The 20053-nt window shown below is 39.0% G+C and overlaps 1 protein-coding gene across 1 annotated transcript in view; it reads right to left on the reverse strand.

The window, feature by feature from the left end:
• Positions 1 to 18658, reverse strand: part of LOC140230157 (uncharacterized) — a 48075-nt gene extending 29417 nt beyond the window's left edge. Inside the window, exons 1-8 of the mRNA XM_072310346.1 lie at positions 18610 to 18658; positions 17396 to 17773; positions 10390 to 10719; positions 6960 to 7253; positions 4480 to 4611; positions 3998 to 4192; positions 1546 to 1647; positions 640 to 737 (exon numbers count right to left, since the gene is read on the reverse strand). Coding sequence (XP_072166447.1) covers positions 640 to 737; positions 1546 to 1647; positions 3998 to 4192; positions 4480 to 4611; positions 6960 to 7253; positions 10390 to 10719; positions 17396 to 17773; positions 18610 to 18658 — 1578 coding nt within the window. The remainder of the gene's footprint in view (positions 1 to 639; positions 738 to 1545; positions 1648 to 3997; positions 4193 to 4479; positions 4612 to 6959; positions 7254 to 10389; positions 10720 to 17395; positions 17774 to 18609) is intronic.
• Positions 18659 to 20053: the final 1395 nt, after the last annotated feature.

Consider the following 20053-nt stretch of genomic DNA (forward strand, 5'->3'; position numbering starts at 1 on the left):
CTCGATACATAAGTTCAACACTGTTCGCTTGCATTGCATACATGTAGGAAATATCAGAGAAAGGTAAAAGGGAAAAGCTTTAAAATATTAAACACAACGATCATGTTATGTCAATGCACAGTGTATGGGATGAATTGGTAGGCTTGTAGCGGTATTTCTTAGAGGGAGGGGTTGACATATACACATAAACACATAATATGGTAAAAACATAAATCTACATGGCAGGGTATACAATTGGTATAATGCATTTAAAAACGTATGATGAACATTTATGAATGATGATAAGTATGTATTGCACGATATAATATGAAGATAAAAAAGATTGTACTGGATGCCATCAAAACTATCAAAAATTAGAAAGAAATGAAAAGGAAATAAAACAACAAACGTAAAGGCCAGAATATTATACGCATTAATAAAGGCGTTGATGATATCAATGTTAATGTAAATAGTACACTCAAATTGCATACAATCTTGCACTGTTTTTGTTCGACCTTTTGTACTTGTTTTGGGTTGCAAGCGAAATATGAAGGACGAAAAAAAAACAGAAAAAAAAAACATATTTAAGTGAGTATGTTCCCTATATCACTCTCACATATTTCACACGTAAACATTTATGTTGTATAGTAATTATGTTACCACGGGGAAGTTGCTCCATCTACGATTAGCGTCTGGTTGTGCAGCCGTCGGAGAAATTGATTCACTCTCAATACCATCATGCAATGAGAAAAGCTTTCCTGGGCACGTTGGAAGGGGAAAAATCAAGAAAGAGCATTTACTCTACAAACTTCTACTAAGAAATATCGTCAAAACTTTCGATTTTATGAAGAATGCGCACATTCCAAACTTATTGACAATTTTTGGAAGCTTCTGAATAATCTTAAAAGATACAAAATCATTTGGCAAAAAAAAAAACAAAACAAAAAAAAAAAACAAAGCAAAAAACCAAACAATCAAGGACAACACAGTGAATCATGTTATGAGCGATATTACGTAGACCAGGAAGGGGTAGTGATATTTGGCTGACAGGGGATAAATGAGGCAAAGTTTCAATCTCAACAAAATGAATGTTTGGCCAAACCGAGAGAGAAATATGGTGTTTTTACAATTAAGGAAATTGGATATAAATCAAATAAACTGAACTCAAAAATCAAAATTACATTTCATTTAGGCATACATTTAGTATCTTTTATTGAAGGAGTCTTCGCATTGTAAAGTCTTCCTAAATTTGGAAAACAACATAATGTGTTGCCTCGTATGTAATGTTCAATACTGCTATAAAACACTCATTGTGTACATTAATACATGTCTCCTTTCGCGCATACCATGTTAATACTAAAATATGTACATTTTGTTATGTATTGAGTGAACCTAATTAATACATTGTCATTCCTATCAATAGTTGTTTCTTTCTACTCGTTAGTTTCCTGAATATCTGGCATAATGCAATGTCAAGTAATTATATTTGCTGTCTTCTTTGTAAGCGTTAATAATCAAATTGTCCCTCACGAGGAATCTACATTCCACAGAATGAAAATCAAGTACCTCTGACAACGGTAGAAAGAACGATAGGCACTGCAACAGCAATCACGACAACGGTAAGGACGACGACGACGACGATGCCGATTACGCACTTTCTGACCCAATCTTTAATATTAAATGCAAAAGATGTGACACCTTTTATTTGACGACAATAATTGATAGTTAAACTTATATTTCATTTTTTTTCTAATGTACACATCTGCCTCTATACGTAACTACGGCGCTTTTTGATAACTTTTTTTAATGAAATTACACATTCCATCAACTTGATACTGTCATATGTTAAGGGTAGCAAACGATATTCCTGCTTTCTAAAATTGGTTAGTCACGTGTTCTTTCATTATGTTAGAACAGTGATATTTTTGTGGAATTTTCACCCGGCAGTTCCAACACCAAAACTTCGCAAACTCATGATTCATTAATCGATTCTTCGATTAATCTCAAACATGTGTTCTCCAAATGTTGCTGCTTTCATTCAATCCACATTTCTCTATGGGCTTTTGTTTCTTTTAATTGTACTGTAGTTTATGCCATAAATGATATCCAGTCATGTTTTTCTATCAACAGTGTTTATTCGAAGTTTGGGCATTAGATTAAAAATATGAGATTAAGTATAGTGAGTGTGTGTGTGTGTGTGTGTGTGTGTTTAACTTGTACGTTTTTCAGACATCCCAATGCAGCTGCATTGATAATATAACAGAGGCTCAAGTGAAGTGTCAAGGGCAGTGCTTCTGATTTTAATTCTTTTATTGTTTAGTCAAACAAAAAGATAAATAGATGGATGGTGCTTTGAGACCGTAGAGTAAGATTGATACTTCTCTGGAACATCATTCTCACTTTCGAGATAGGCGGACCAGGAAAACTGTTCTTTATTTCCGTGGTCTAAACACACGACTTTCAAGTGAAACCAATAAAGAGCTCTTCCGCATGTCATTATTTTCATACTGACGTATGCAAATAAAACCAAAATTTAAACAAGCCTTAGTTACCCTTCATATGACATATTATGTATATTTTTTTCAGTGTGAATAATTCTAAGCAAAACATGAGACTCTGTCTTTCTTTACTCAAAAATACAACAAAAATGGATACAAAAACAAACAAAAAAATTCAACAAACGAAAACAAGGAAAAGTAGAAATTACGCGGTGCGTAATATATGTCCCCGCCGGAAGTAGCATTTAGTAGCAAAATGTACAATATAGGTAAAAAGATGAAGGTCAAAGGTCAAAGAAGTCAAAGGTCAAAATTCTGTGTAGAAGTTTTGAAGCCCTCACCTAGTGCCATCACATAAAGCAAACGGACTCGAAGTCGGGTTAGAAATGGCGAAGGAGTAGCATTTTGTAGCCAATGTACAATATAGGTAAAAAAAATCAAGGTCAAAGGTCAAAGAAGTCAAAGGTCAAAATTCTGTGTAGAAGTTTTGAAGCCCTCACCTAGTGCCATCACATAAGGCAAATGGAATCGAAATCGGGTTAGAAATGGCGAAGGAGTAGCATTTTGTAGCAAAATGTACAATACAGTTCAAAAATCAAGGTCAAAGGTCAAAGAAGTCTAAGGTCAAAATTCTGTGTAGAAGTTTTGAAGCCCTCACCTAGTGCCATCACTTAAAGCAAACGGAATTGAAATCGGGTTACAAATGGCGAAGGAGTAGCATTTTGTAGCAAAATGTACAATATAGGTCAAAAATCAAGGTCAAAGGTCAAAGAAGTCAAAGGTCAAAATTCTGTGTAGAAGTTTTGAAGCCTTCACCTAGTGCCATCACATAAAGCAAACAGAATCAAAATCGGGTTAGAAATGGCGGAGTAGCATTTTGAAGCAAAATGTACAATATAGGTCAAAGGTCAAGGTCAAAGGTCACAACTGAAATTCTGTATAGAAGTTTCAAAGCTCCCATGTAGTGCTATCATTTAAAGCAAACAGAATCAAAATCGGGTTAGAAATGGCGAAGGAGTAGCATTTTGAACATTTTGATCACACAGGGACGCACACACGGACGGACACACGGACGGACGGACACACGGACACACACACGTACGGAGCCCGTTTCATAGTCCCCTGCTCGAACTCGTTCGGCGGGGACAAAAAAAGGAAAAGAAATCCATTAAGAACGTTTAATATTTCGTTTGTAGGGGACAATGGGTCATAATGAAGTAACATTTACGTGTGTGATAATGTGTGTGCATTTCTAGGATTGATACTTAAATAAATCTATGCATGTGATCAGGTCTTTGCTTGATTATATCTCAAGTTGTGTGTTTACAGACCCTGTCTGTGTGAAAACGTGTGAGAGTGTGCGTGCGTGTGTGTTTGTGTGAGTGTGTGTGTGTGTGTGTGTGTGTTTATGTGAGTGTTGTGCCAATGGTCAAAATGAAGACTGACAATAATCAATGAAAAATTGTGCTCCTTATCCATAAATGTGTATTTCACACATGCGTCAGAGAATAAGAACTCACTGTTTTCAACATTGCTCTTTTCCAAATGCAGTGTTGTAAATTGTATCTCTTCGTACGTTTCTCCGCAGTCATTACGGCAGGATAGCCGGACGGAGTACCTAGTAGACGGCTCCAGGTCAGGCACTTGGTAATAATTGTCAAGCCCAATGTTGTACACAGGAGTTGTGATGCACTGGCTCAAGACGGTAACATTTCCTGTCAATTAAATTGTCCGGATGTAGAAGTTATAGTCATGTAGATGGGATCTTTTTAAGGTGCATGGATTTTATAGTGAAATGATGAAAGAAGTGCATGCAGGTGAGGTATTCGAGAAATAAAGTATTTCTACTAAGAGCTATCTTCATCTGGAATAGTATGATACTGTGTGGTACGATATGGTACGGTAAAGTATGGTTTGGTTCACGTCGTTTCGCCTTAAAGCACTCGAACGCGGACATACAATTGTTCAGTACACTCAAAGAAAATGTGAAAAGGCTACTTACTAGAGTTGACATTGCAGGTTTTCAGGTCGCAGTGTATTGCTTCCGAAGCTGCTCGTGGCTTAATGTCGGTCTGCAAAGTCACCGACGATGTGTCGATGTTGGATATTGCAACATCAACGTCAACCATAGCACCTAAATGACCAAGTAATAAAGAAAATAATTGAAAGAAAGAGAAAAGGTATAGATACAGGGCAAGTACATACAAATGCATACAGACAATGCCCGGACACAGTATCATAAGTCTATGCACATGCGCAACCACACACTTAAATCAAAACGGTCGACACAGGGTAGGCCTGCCATAAGAAACGAATTCAGGTATGATTTAAGTAATCGAAACATTATCTTGTTGTTTCGATATCATTGATATTTGCCATCTTACAACCAAACGTTTCTTCTTTACGTTTACCCAATGAATATAACATATGTAATTATAGCCTATGCAGCATAGATTATGTCCTTCAAATTAAGAGCTCAGTTGCAAAAGGTACTACATCTATTTTCTATCAAAATCCATTTTTTGGTCTTGATGTACTCATTTTTAGGACCTCTTTACACCTATACTAACGAAAAACTGATTTTCTAACCAGAAAGTGTTAAAAGATTACATTTAAAAATCAGTTCGGTTGCAAAAGGTACTACATCCGTTTTGGTTGGGTTGCAAAAGGTACTACATCCACTCCAATGACATCATCGGGAAATTGACCAATCAGACAGCGGCATCGGCTTGACCCTTTACCATTGTCTACTGACTTAATCCGTAAACAAATGAAGTTGGCTTTTGGCTTTTTGGCTTTCTGTTAAAATCACCACGCAAATCTGACCAATATCTTGAAAAACTCATTACATTTCTATCAAGCAATGTAGGAAAATGAAGGAGAACTCATTGACAAAAAAACAAAAACTATCCCAGGAGAAGGATTGTGAATTAAACGCAGTCGACAAGAGCAAAGGAGAAACTGGAGAAATTACGCGACTCTCATGTAGTCCCACATACTGCATCTACTGTTAGTTACCGGTACCGTGCGTTACTGCTAGGGTGTTGAGCTTGAGCCATTACTGATTGTCCCCAGAATTTAAAAAAAAAAAAAAAAAATTGTAGGTATGGTCTATTTCTTACATAAATAGCTTAACAGCTAATAAGTGTTTGACAACTAGTCTGAAAGCAAAGTTACTTTGTTAGATGTATACAATGGCATGAAATTCTGACATCCCTACCAACAGTCCCTACCTGTGGGTATGCTGTGCTATGATGCATGATGTCAAGTACCAGGCCCCAGGGCTTGAAAGTACATAGTGACATACAGCTTCGAACACTAGATTTATATTCATTCTTGTAAATGACACCTTTTACTTATACAATGTCACAAAGGTAATACCAAATGTGCGTTTGGTATAGGTGGTCGTATTACTCATCGACGATCTTGATTTTTATCAGCTATTTTTTATTTAGATTATCAGATTTATATTACCTGATAAAGAACATACAAGAATAAAATTCATGTAATGAATTCAATTACATCGTTGATAAAATACAGCACATTCAGATGCTGATTTTCCACCTTTTCCCTTAAAAGTTAAATTGAAAAAAAAAATGAAGAAAAGATAATGAATAGGCCTACAGAATTCACAGGGAGAAAATAGCCAAAAATTTAATACAAAGAGGAAAAAGATAAGAAATCTTGAGATAAAGCTCGTGAGAGAAAAACAAAAGGAGAAAACGGAAGAGAGAAATCACCTGGTGAGATATTGTGACCCCTCCCCATCTATAACCGTTCACGTATAATGGATCCCCCCCCCCCCTGCTTATGACCAATGACATTCATTCATTCAAAATATTAGTCAGCAAGGGAGAAGTGGGGCGTTAGCGATGCACTTTGGTTTATTATTCTTGATGCTAAATAGGGCAGGGCATTGTCAGTTACCTAGGCCCCCTTGACCTCGTATCCCATCCCCATCGACACCATTGCTGAAAAAAAAAATAAATGCGCGAAACATGTCATAACATCACACCAAATATATTTATGGCATGTGAAATTTCGGTTTCAAAAGGTACTACATCCACTTTCGGTTGCAAAAGGTACTACATCCACAAAAATATAAAAATGTTTAATTCATAACAAATAAATGAATGGACCTGGATTTTCTTAGAGAGTGGTTTTAGTGTTGTATTATCTACCAGTATGATAGGGGAAAATATCATTCCAGTCTGAGCTTGCTTAATATGATAATTAAAAAATCGCGTTTTTCTCAGAACTTGAAGTTATGGATGTAGTACATTTTGAAACCGAACTCTTCATCAATACTGTCCTTCCTGCAGCAACATTCGATTTGGAATTTGTTTACAGTTGATACCGACAGTTAGAGAAACGGTTAATGTGCATTTTGTATGTTCGATAGATAATTTGGAGTTGGATTCAATTTCAGATTCATTCATAATAAAAAAAAACAAGAACAATGAAAAATAGAATAATACTCACAGACGCGCAAGACTCCGTCCAGTGTCAACGATTCATCAAGAGTCACGTGATTGATGATGCATCTCAGTGTCTTTCCGTTGTCCTGAAGCGTCAGCGTCAAACTTAGCTCACTGCTGGTATTGAAGTGCCCAGATGCTAAGGAGGCGTGGCTTGTAGACGAGTTCATTGTGACGTTTCGTTGGCCAAGGAACCACGTGATCTGCGGACCAGCATAGCCCCCTTGAAAGCCACAACGAAATTTGCGATCGGTAGTAGACGGATTCACATCATCTAGACCCTCCAGCCAAGGTTTACCTTCGGTTTAATAGAACATTTTTGTGAGCTACGTTATGACTGACTGTGGGCCTGGGATGGATGGAGACCGTTAGGGTGGGATTTCACGGAGCACGCGAACGATTTGCGAAGGACGCGAATGGCAAAATCCAGCATTCGCATTTTGGTCTGCAAAAGATCGCCAAACGAACGTGAGGGTTCGGAAGCGTCGTCAATTGTTCGCGAATGTCGTTTTTACTTCGGCGAGAATTTTAAAAAAGTTTGAAATTTTCTGCGAACCTTTTCCGCACACTTGGTCGTGATTTGCTCGTGAATTGTTCTCGAAAGTGTCTTTAAAGCCTCGTCATATGCGCAAGACCTTCGCAAGACACGCGCGATGTTCGCAATTGCGCGATGTTCGCAAAAACAGACTCCGAAACTTTGGAGAATGTCTAGCGTATGTTACGCGAAATCTGCGAAGTTTTTCCGAACATTTTACGACGTAATCACAAACTGTTCGCGTACCATTTGAGACATTCTCGCGAACGTTTAGCGCACGTTTGGGGGATGTATGACCTATACGTTTTCTACAAATAAAAATCGTAGCATACACCTAAACATCAAACAATAATTAACAACTATAGTAACAAAAGAAATTACAGACTAGCAAAGAGAAAGAAATGTTTGTTATAACAAATCGCAGAATACACTTGAAATTAATCTAAAGTATGTAAAAGAAAAATCGAAGTATAGAGATTATGTGCGGGAGGAACTGCAAAAAAAAAAATAAAAAAAGATCAAATGCTTTACTAGTGGAGATACGTCCTAGGAAAAAAAAAATGTAGGCAAGCACACGATAGAGAAATGAGAGAAAAAGAAAGGAGAAATAGAGGAAAGAAAAAAAAAAGCAACTCAAGACAGCTTCCACCTCTCCTTGGGTACATTTTCTCCCATAATTATTGAAAATGTTTCGTTGTTCGCATTTCCGTCGCGTGTTCTTCGTGTACGTAACATGCTGTACTTTGGCAATGATACACACGACATTCGCACAAATTGCGCAAGAATAGTTTTCGGCTTCATTGTCGGAAAACATTCGGAGAAAAACTTGTCCAAATGTTGGATTTTGTCATTCGCGTCCTTCGCAAATCGATCGCGTGCTCCGTGAAATCCCACCCTGGTAAGTAGGGTTAGGAGAGCTACATACAGTACACTGAATACTACAGCCAGTGCCTGCGAACACATCATATGCAGTCCGCACACAAATTTCAAATCCATGAACGGATAAGATGTCTGTGTGCGCATACGCTGGCCATAGTATCCAGTGTATGTAGCTCTCCCAAGGTCCTCTCGACCGAGTCACATTCAGTCATCAATTCGAACAGAAAGGGACTATTGGCAGAACCAAACGTTGTTCGAAGCCTGTTTTCAATACTTCAACTTAATTGGTAAGTCTTCAAATCGAAGAAATTTTTGGATTTTAAGTTGACATTTACCCGCGATACTAAATCTGTCATGATCCTGAATGCTACAATGCAAAGCCCCATTACGCTCTGCGTATGGGGCTGCTGGTCGCAGTTAGCTATGCGTACAATGGGCTGCACGCTGCTGGTCGCAGTCAGTGGTTTCGTACAATATTTATCAACGCTGGTCAGCGTCGGCTCTGATACGAAACCATTATTGCATGATTACTAAAGCCCCTTTTACACTTTCACGGATCGCATCACGGATGACCACGGATCGTCGATCCGGGATCATCCGTACTGTTTCCGGCATGACCGTGTTGACTCCGTGAAGTCATCCGGCATTATCCTTGATCATCCGGCATGTCCGCGGGGAAAATTAAGCTTGCTTAATTTTTCATCCCGGACATCACGGATGAAAATCAATACGAACTCTTCCTTGTTGGCACCGTCTACTCCGTTTTGCCTCCGAATTCCTTCCTTGTAGGCACCGGCTATTTCGTGTTGCCTCCGTACTCATTTCGGGACAATCCGTGAAGACATCGGGACTTCCGTATTAGCATCGGCTCCATCTGGGATGAGAAATTCGTGTGTTTTGCCAATACAAGCCGAGTCCACTAAAATTTGGTCACATCTTCCCCAATCAGTACAGCCAGCAACCCCTCTCTTCGAATAATTGTAGCCTGAGAAGCTTCAGTGACCCACACACATTTCCTTGATGGTTTTGTGTGTGTGTGTGTGTGTGTGTGTTTGTGTGTGCGTGTGTGTGTTTTGATTTGTTTTATTTTGTTTTGCTTTGCTTTGTTTTATGTCATGATGTTACCGCAAAATCAAAGTTTGCAAGAAGAGATTTGCCTGATGTCTATAAGCCAGGCGTATGTAGGCTGCTGTAGATTTTCTCACGGTGTGCTTGTTATCAACTCTGGAGGCATGTTGTCCGAGAATGATAAAGTATCAAAAGCAAAAGTAAATGTCATCTGTCAACATTTCAGAGAATTCAGTGTAAAGACCGCGAAGGGACCCAGTTGCATCTGTGCTCTTCCTTGATATCCGTGTTAGCTCCGTATCGTTTCCGCTTTGGTCCACGTTCGTTCCTTGCCTGTCCGTGTAGGCACCGTACCTGTCCGTGTAGCCTCCGTGCTTGTCCGTGTAGACACCCAGTTGGGATCGTATTCACACCGGCACTAAGAGGAAAATTGATATTTTGCATGCCGGAACACCACGGATGACGATCCGTGGTCATCCGTGAAGCAATCCGTGAAAGTGTAAAAGGGGCTTTAGACATGAGAGCACTTTGGGGCGAGTAATTCTCACAGACAACGTACTTTAACCCGAAACACAAACCAAGACAAGGAAATTCAGGGAAGCTTTTGAGGTACCAAAACTTTTTATTATCTTTAAAGACACTTTCGAGAACAATTCACGAGCAAATCACGACCAAGTGTGCGGAAAAGGTTCGCAAAAAATTTCAAACTTTTTTGAAATTTTCGCCGAAGTAAAAACGACATTCGCGAACAATTGACGACGCTTCCGAACCCCCACCTTCGTTTGGCGATCTTTTGGAGACTAAAATACGAATGCTGGATTTTGCCATTCTCTATCTAAACACGTTTTCATTATTGTTTGTTAGCAAATAAAATAATCACAAGACGTATGTGATGAGATTAATGAGGTAATTCTAAAGTTTGATAGTATTTAGATAAAGAGAGAAAACTCACTCGAAATAAGCAGCGTTACGTTGACTTTTTGCGTTACTTCACGCCCGATCATGGCTTTGCAGATGAGCTTCTGAAGATTGTGTAGTGTTCCCAAGGCAGGAATGACCAGCCGAGACCTCGTGTCATTCAAACGCGGATCCTTGGAGCTACTGGTTACATTAATGAAGTCACCCCGCACCATTCTATCGTCGAGATACCACGCAATGGATGCAGAAGGCTTAGCTCCACGAGCGATGCACCTGACATCCAAATCGTCTCCTTCTCGAACGATGACTTTTCCGTCCAGCAACCTCCCGTCTCTGCCTTGGATCTCGAGATCTCTAGGTGGAACTTCGTAATCATAAAGAACGACAATTTGAAGATTAGGCTCATATCTCTACGCAGTTGGTATCCAGTCAGAATTAGCAGCAAATTCCGTCGACACTGCATGCATCACATCACGAATACTTCGTTAACCACAGCCAGAGTGTTCGGTTAAAAAAGATAATGCACATGAACTTTTGCTTTTTAACATGACAAGGCCCTGTGTAACAGCAAATTATATTTCGAAGCAAATCTGAATAGGGCCATTTCTTCACAGATTTCCTTCAGACTACAGACTTGATCTATTCCGCTGCCGAACCAGTTGTGTAATACATCTCGGATCGATGTGTCTACAAAGTCGCGATTTAAAGACGGAACTCATCAAACGATAGGGAGAAGATGACATATTTATGAAGAATATGAAATCATCTACAAGAAGAAGATTATGGACTGTAAAAACAGAACATCAGGGAAAAGTCTTGGAAAATCAGCACGTCTTTGATTATTTATAAATTGCGGCAGCACTGAAAAAAAAATAAAAAAAAACTGTGAGTTGAGAAGCCTGTATGTATAGTTTCCTACGTTTACAGTATGATAATACTGAATATTACTTCTTGTTCTTTTTTTCATGCTAATAAGTTGACTGACTGATGATCGATACTAAGGTTTCAAGCGACTTTCGTTTCATACTGCGGTGTTACCCGGGTGCATACGGGTGCACCCGGGGAAGATTTCCTTCATCGGGAAAAGGGTATTAGATTGGGGTACATTGGTAACTTTTCAGCTCTCTGGACGGAGGAACAGCGTGATGAGATAGTATAGATCGTTCAGAGCGTACATAGCGCGCATAAATCGGATGGCATCGGCAACATCGCACTGACAGCGTAGTTGCATCGTTCTAAAGCCGCCGTTCCACTATGCCGTTCTCGCTACGATTTGACAATTTTCTCAGGTCGGGAAGGATCGGGTAAAACCTGAGCCGATCTGGACACAGTACGATGTTAGAACGCTCTAAGTACGCTGCAGTTACGACTACCAAGTGCTTACTACACTCTTACTACGATGATCGGGAATGAGACATTACGATCTCCGCCGCTGCCGGTACGCTTTAGAACGATGTAGCTACGCTGTCAGTGCGATGTTGCCGATGTTATCCGATCGATGCACGCTGTGATATAATCTACGCTCTGAACGATCTATACGATCTTATCACGTTGTTACCCCGTTCAGAGAGCTGAAAAGTGCCCGATGTGCCCCGATGTACCCCGATTCGACTGTCGGTCTGCAGTCAGTCAACTTATTAGCATGCAGAACCGAAGAAATATACTGTGGACCTCGAAGAGGCTCCTCAACTCACGGTTCTTTTGCAGCAATGCATTGTAAATAAAAAAAAAATAAAAAAAAAACGTGCTGATTTTTCCAAGGCTTTTTCTTGCTTTTATAGTCCGTCTTCCTCCAGTTGTAGATGATTTCATATTCTTCAAAATTCTGCTATGTCCTCTTCCTCCTCTTTCAGCATCACGTGCAGTCTCTCTTTCTTCGCCTTTTGGGTAGCTGCTTCGCATGCTTTCCTCTCTTCTTTTTCTTCATCTCTTCTTCTTCTTCTTCTTCTTCGAAAATTACAGGTAGAATTACTTCCCGTTCTTGTGCCGATGTTACTACGCTCAGAAAGACCTTGTTACGCTCATCCCGCTGCGTTTACGCCGTCAATACGCTCTCCCCGCTGCGTTTACGCTGTCACTACGCTCTCCCCGCTTGCCGTACGATTAACCGATCTGAAAAAAATGTCCGCTCCAACCCCGACCTCCACACGCTACTGCTACGATGCTTCCGATCCCCGTACGCTTTTGCCGCTCTCTCCCGATCTGCTAGATCGGGACAGATCGGGGCCCAAATCGTGATAGTGGAACGGGGGCTTTATGGTACGTTCCCACTGCCGATCAGATCAACTCGATCAATCCCGATCAAGCTTTTTTGGCGTGGTCGGGCTCGCTCGGCATTGGTATTCGGGGTCGATCTACCTTGATCGGCATCGCTCCTGCTACCTTCACGATAATTTTGGACATGTCCAAAATATTCGAGTAGGAAGCCCGAACACCAACAGCTCGGGTAGTGATCGAGAAGAGATCGAGCTGATCGGGAATCGGTCGTGTAGAAATCTAGTGTGGTCGGGACGGATTTTTCCCCGAGCTCAGTTCCCGATCATCTCGAGTTATACTCGAATGCGACACGATTGATTTCAGATCATCTCGATCCAGGATTCATCAGTTTCATGAATAACTCGACCGCTACACGACAGCTACAGGACTGCTGTCGATTGATACTCGACTAAACTCGATCATGCTTCGACCGGCACTCGATCAAAATAATACCGAGAACTTTTTGATAGTGGTTGCAGCAGGTGCAGACGTACTTTCTTAGCACTCATTTATTGTTCATGAAAATATATGCAGTCCTTGATCACGTTAAAAAGTTAAATGTCGTCAGTATCTTTAGCCACTCCTGGCCCACTGAAGAAAAGAAAAGGGCCACGAAGAGAGAAAAGAAAACAAATCCTAAACAGCAGACATGGTAGAATTAGACTTTCCAGACAAAAATTTCAGAAGAAAGAAAGGAAACACGATTGAAACTGAGGAAAATTCGGTATTCTGGCAATATGACTGTAACGTGAAAGGAAATTTTCTAGATTATTTACTTTAGTTATATACTGAGAAATGTTTCTTGAATTCTATTGCTAGCTTGTCTGTTTCAAAGTTGAAGTTGATTACGTTGATATAAAATCTATTTCTTACGCTGACGTGTTAAAACGGTAGTTGTAACTTAGATTCATAAATGCTCAGTGACTTACTTTACTTTTATTTACGTAGATGTTACACTTTTGCTTCGCTTAATAATGTTTCTTTTTTTTCATTGAGAGTTGTATGTACATTGCTTGAAGTCAACCTTGATATCGATTGGCTGGATGAGTTGACAAAAAAATAAACAACCAAGATTTTCACCATTTTTGCTAATGTGAAATGTTATATTGTTTTAATTTTCATAATAATGTACTCTGTTCCACATATCAGCACACTTCATGAATTTAGAAATTAATGTGATACATGTATTTTCTTTTACACACTCTTTGGCTTATACTTTATCAATGCATACATACATATTTTTCATTCTCTTTTTCATTCTTAAATAATGAGAACAATAATGACAAAGATAACACGACTCAATAGGGTTGTAGAACAGTCATTTTTTTTTTAACTTTATATAATGGTGCATTCATGGGCATATAGGCCTATGTTTCATTTTAGACCAAGTTAATTTCAGCCCGCCTATATGTAATGCACTTACGAAGCGTGGCGGTGTATTTTTTTTTTTTTTTCACGAGAGATCAAACTTTGATTTGCTATTCTTCACATCCAATGCAAATATTGAATGCATATGAACGAACCTATTATATTATACATGGTGTCCCGGCAGACAGAGTGCTACAAAACTGTCTCTTATTTAAAAATACATGAGCGACTGAATGAAATCGTTACATTGTTCAATAGGAAAAAACACCTCAAATTCTATTTGACACAATGATAATCAATCTTCATGCAGGCGCTTTGATCTCCATGAAAATTTGTGATTTACAAAATCTGTAACTTTGGGCACTGATATCCTACTTGACTGAGCGATAGTGCAGCCGTGAAAACTGATAACGAATGCGTCAAAAAGTAACTACTAAAAACGGATAAACTGAATGAATACAAGTGAATGCATTTTTTTTTTTTTTTTTGGGGGGGGGGGGAGGGGGTACCTTTTTGAGTGGCTCACAAACGGAGTGATCAGTCTTTATCATCGGGGTTTTTTTTATTCAGGAAAAATGACTATATAATCGAAACGCCTGCGCGAGAATTGATAATTGTGGTTTCAAAATAAGAAGTGTTCTTCTATCAACTGTAGGTTTTCCCGGCCAATTTCGCACTTTTGTCAGTCCAATTCCTAAATGCTGCATTCAATTTAGCAAAATAGAGCATAGATGACATGTTCGGAAGTTCAATTTTATGATATCTTCATTCAAATTCATTTTGGAGCATTCAAATTACCTTTAGCCTCATTCTAATTAACACTTTTTCAATTGAAATTCGTAAAACAAGCACCATTTCGTTATTCGTTCATTCAGTTTAGAATTTTATAGTCACGTGATCACGGACATGCTGCTCTCGTTCATTCAAATTCATTTTGGCAATCAATTTAACATGTTTTGCAGTCAATTTAGCACGCATGTTTATGGTTTGGTTCTTATTTTTTATAACTTAGTTATTGTTCTCCAAGCGTCATTACGTTTCATATTTTCGTACTCATTTTAGACATTTTGGAAACATTTTATTTTCTTTAATGTGCTTAGTGACTCTTCAAGTCCGAAGATAATGCAATATGTGCATGGCCACAACTTATCTCGCCGTTGAGCGCTTTATTCCGTGTGTCGGCCAGTTGTAGGAAGTCAAGGTTATGATCATCAAATATTCCTATAATTCTTTTTCTGTCCCCTTGAGAAAATTGTAATACGTCTGTTTCTATTATACTTGTGCCGTCATGACTGGAAGAAGATGAAGTTAAACTATATAATAGTATTGGTACATGTAGACCTAAAATGGCATGTATGAAAGAAAAGGGGCGTTACAGAACAGCCGACTCGAGTAATGGTCAAAAATACGATACTTTTACCGTTTAACAGTGCGTGGATTAAACAATAAGTCACATAGAAATACGCGTCTAAATATTATCAACTTTTCAAAAAAGAAATAACATGGCATTAATTTGAATGAACATGTTAGGAATTTGACTGCCCATACGCGAAATTAAATGATTGAAGTACCCCTTTCGCCAGTGCTGGCGAATTTGAATGACTGAAGAGCACGTGCCAATTTGAATGCCCGTTTTACGAATTCGAAAGGCACATGTGCAAATCTCATGGATCGGAATGCTAATTGAACGAACAACTTGCAATTTTGAATGAAAGAATATGCAGTGACGAGGATTTCGCTAAATTGAATGAACCTTTTATCAAATGGACTAACAAAAGTGCGAAATTTGCCTGGAAAACCTATACCAAAGATAATCATTTCTTTCGTTCATTCATGCTCTTGCAATTAATGGTCAGTTTTATAGCACTCTTTTGGGCCATGCTGTATTCAAGTATAAATACTGAATAATTGTCTCATATAACCAAACGAATAACTGTAACTAATTCTTCTTTCACTCGATCACTCTACGAACCTGCCGACCCGGTCGATGTCATGTCGAGCTGGTCTAAGAAGTCTAGTAGAAATCGAGTATTGACCGTGTAGCGATCGTGTATTGATTGTGTGTAGATCGGGATGTTCGAGTAGAGATCTATATGGTTGTCGAGGAGAGATTCTGGAGATGTCGAGAATGGTCGGGTGTGGATCGTACAAGATCGAATAGCGGTCGGGAAGGGATCGTGTTGAAGGACGATCGAGCATTTGGTCGGGATTGCTCTGGTAAAAATAGGTGATCGGGATTGATCTCGCTTGATCGAGTTGATCTGATCGGCAGTGGGAACGGGGTATTAAGCGTAACTGCAGCGGCAGACTATGATGCTAATGTCTCATTCCCGATCATCGTAGTAAGAGCGTTGCAAACACGTGTTATTCGTAAATAAAACATTCTTAGAGCGTTCTGACATTGTACCGTCGCCAGATCGGCTCATATTTTACCCAATCCTCCCCGATCTGAGGAAATTGTAAAATCGTGGCGAGAACCCTTACGGCAAAGTGATACAAAGGCTCGTCGGCGCCACGCGCTACCGGGAGAACGACTGCGTGTGTAACAGTCAATGTGCTGTCGACTGAATGTAAGTTGCTGACACTACAATGACATATTTCAGGTACTGATAAAGAAGCGAACAGAAACAAGTTACAATTACATAAAGTTGTACATAATGTATACCTTATTACAACCACAACATGTGTGTGTATGAATATGTGTGTGTGCGTGTGTGTGTGTGTGTGTGTTTTGTTCACGAACATACATAATGTACATGTGCACACTCATCAGACCTATTAACTTGCCAATAGCAATGGGTAATATGGCAAATGTATAATACAGACTTCCGAAGCTTCTGCATTCAATAACGTGTACGGACATGAATTGATGCATCACTGGCACAGGTATTTTTGTTACCTGACATCTAGGACATTAATCACTTTTTTTTTTCACAGCAGCATAGATCTACACTCTTGAGAGTGTCCCTTTGTCGGACTTCTCGAAAAAGTTACTATAATGTCATGATCTAAATCTAGCAAAAGAATGATGTATGAAACTACATCAACTATTGGCTTGTTTAGGGGCCCAGTCAATTGGCATAATCTTTTTTTTTTATTTTTTAGGCAAAATATTTCAGATAAAGCTACACTTTTGCGTGTGTATTCAAATTGTTCATATAGGCACAGTAAATGTATGGTTTGACGCGTTAGCTGAGGTTGTGTGCTTTTCTTTTTTATACATTGTCCTAGACAAGAAGATCACTTGATCGGACTAGCCGAATTATGACTGGAATTACTATAATAGCCGATATTTATTGATCGTCGCGTCTTATCCTCAAGGGTACTAACCGAATCGACTATTCTTCCCTTTCATTTTGATAGAGGGGATGGTTTAGTGGGTTGGAGAAGGTAAAGTAAAGAAAAGTAAATGATACCTTGCACATGAAGACGACGACACAATGAATCACCAGGCCTATTAGTAAATGAAAATAGACATCGGTAGGACAGCTCGTCACCGAGTTGGACTCCGTAGATGGTCAAATTTGCGCCAGCCGTGGGATCAATATCCAGCTGGTATTTACCTTCCCGATGAGACATTTGGCAAGGCGCGTCGTCGACACTGCAAATCCAAGAAAGCACAGGGTCACTTGTGAACTCCTCGCTTTGTATCATCACCACTTGTAACAGATTAGGCTGGAAGTTAGGCGGCCCGAAAGGAGAGAACCAGAAGGGCAGAACAGCATCAGTGCCGCTGACAACACAGGTATCGTCTTCCCTGCCAGGACAGGTATTACCAACGGTCGCTGGCCAGTGAAAACATGCAAAACATATTAATATGATAAGACGAATCGTGAAATAGATGTTAAGCCACAGAAGAGTTGCTGTGCTCGTACACCGAATATCACTGAAAATTAATAGGACCACAGTATCTTAAGTTACAGGGTGTCTTCTTACATGCACCTTACTATGTAAGGAAAAAAAAAAAGAAAAATACATGTGCTTTCATATGCGAATCTTTTTAGCTCTCTCGTGTTATCTGCTCTCTTCTTCATACTGTCATGGAACATTGTAAGATTGCAAATCTCGTATGTCTTCGTGTAACATCATTTTGGTGTAGAAATATCTTAACGTGCATGCCGATCCTTACAGGTTACAAGCTGTGACAAATATAAACATCACTTCAAACACTAAGCGTCTGCCAATTGCACCCCGGCACCTTCACCTTTTCTTTCTTTTTTATATAATACAAATTTAGTGGCTTTTAATTCCATTACATTCCCTTTCATTAATTTCCAGCAAAGTATAACTATATTTTGATAAATCATTAACTGCAGAAATGAAATAATATATTTGTTATTACATCACACAAAATAAAGTGTTCTGCTCTATTGAAGTTGAAAATGAAACGATTGTTGCTGTCTTAAAAAAAGCAATTCCTTCGAACTCTTCTTTACTGAACCTTTTCAACAATAATGATCAGAATTGCAATACATAAAAGACGTTATTAAGTATGATATGAGATAACATAAAGGTTGTATGTTCCAGAAGAAAAATATTTTGAATTGTGAATTGAAGTTGTATACGTAAATTCGTACAAGAGAAATACATCGTTAACGGCTTTTGCAAATATCTGAGAGAAATGATGTATACTTACTTAAAAGTAGGATACAGAATATCACGTATTTAATGCCTGGCATTGTGTGAATCTTGCACGTTTATCGTTTGGCAATCATGAAATTATGGCATAACCAACATCATGAGACACGAACACACGTTCCGGAAGCAGCCGCAGCGTAGACCACAAACATGAGTGCAGCAATGCAGACTCTAGTATCTGTATGAAGTAGAACATAATAGAATGCAGCCATTTCTCGTATATCGAAACAGTCCTGCAGTGCGACTCATGCTTTATCCCGGCTTTCACAGTCTTAGAAAATCTATTCTAGCCCATCTCTCCTCTTCATTTCCAACAATCAGCCAGAGTATGATGTCATGTTTGTTTCTGTTTCACTACAAGCGATTATTGTTGAGACACTAGATATTCGATTTAGATGAATTGAATTTGTAAGTGTCAGATGGGTCACGACAAAAAGGACAAAGCGTAGCAATCTGTCTACATGTACACTGTAGTCTGATTCGTAATCATAGTCTCATATTATCATTGTTATCGTTGTGATGAAATTATTTTTCCTGTTTTTGGGGACAAGTGATTAAAGTATCACAAAACATCCAATTACATATATCATGTGACCGTGCATAAAAAAACGAACAAAAAGTTGCATACACTGATTTTGCGTGAAGACTGAAAATAAGTAAAATGGGTCAACCTAGCCGATCTTGACTTTTTGATATTTTCTGAAAAAGCAAGTCTTTTTTTTACATTCTGCTTAAATTTGGGATCATAAAACGTGTGTTTTAAGTGTGTTTTAAGTGTGTGGAAAGTGTGTTTGTTAGCTGTTTATCTCGAACATAATTGGTAGAATAGTGTGGTGAGGTTTGTCTTTAGAGTCCCTTTTTAACTTCTGAAAAACATTCTACACACTCTTCACTTTCAACTCTAATAACTTTTGGAAGGATAGCGCTACTGCTTTGGAAGTTGGCATTAATAATGGACAGAATGTGTTAATGAGGCATGCCTAATTACAGTTTAATTTGATAATCTCTTCGTTATCGTTACTTTGGTGGTTTACTTCCTGTTTTTTGTCCCGTTCATCGCACAGGCAGCACGGTTTAAAAGATTAAGCGCTTGAATAGACACTCGTGAGTGACTGCACTTCAGATCCTCTTTTCTCAGTTCCCCCCTTTCCTGAGTCTGCGCTTTCTTTCCAATATGTGGATAGGTTAGGAAAGTCCATTTGATTTGAGTTATACATCATTTTGAAGCTTAAAATCTGCTCTTTTAGAATATGGTCTTAACTAAAAATTCATGTCTGGCGACTTTTTGTTTGTTTTGTGGTGCAGGGTCACATATACCCATTTGAAAGTGTGTACAGCTATACCCTTCAAGATATGTCACCATGGCGCAGTTATAAATCCAGCAGTGAACTAGAGGTTTTTGATTTCTTTTTATATACACCCCGAGAATCATAATA

The sequence above is a fragment of the Diadema setosum genome, chromosome 6, assembly GCF_964275005.1.
Source record: "Diadema setosum chromosome 6, eeDiaSeto1, whole genome shotgun sequence".
Taxonomy (NCBI): Eukaryota; Metazoa; Echinodermata; class Echinoidea; order Diadematoida; family Diadematidae; genus Diadema; species Diadema setosum.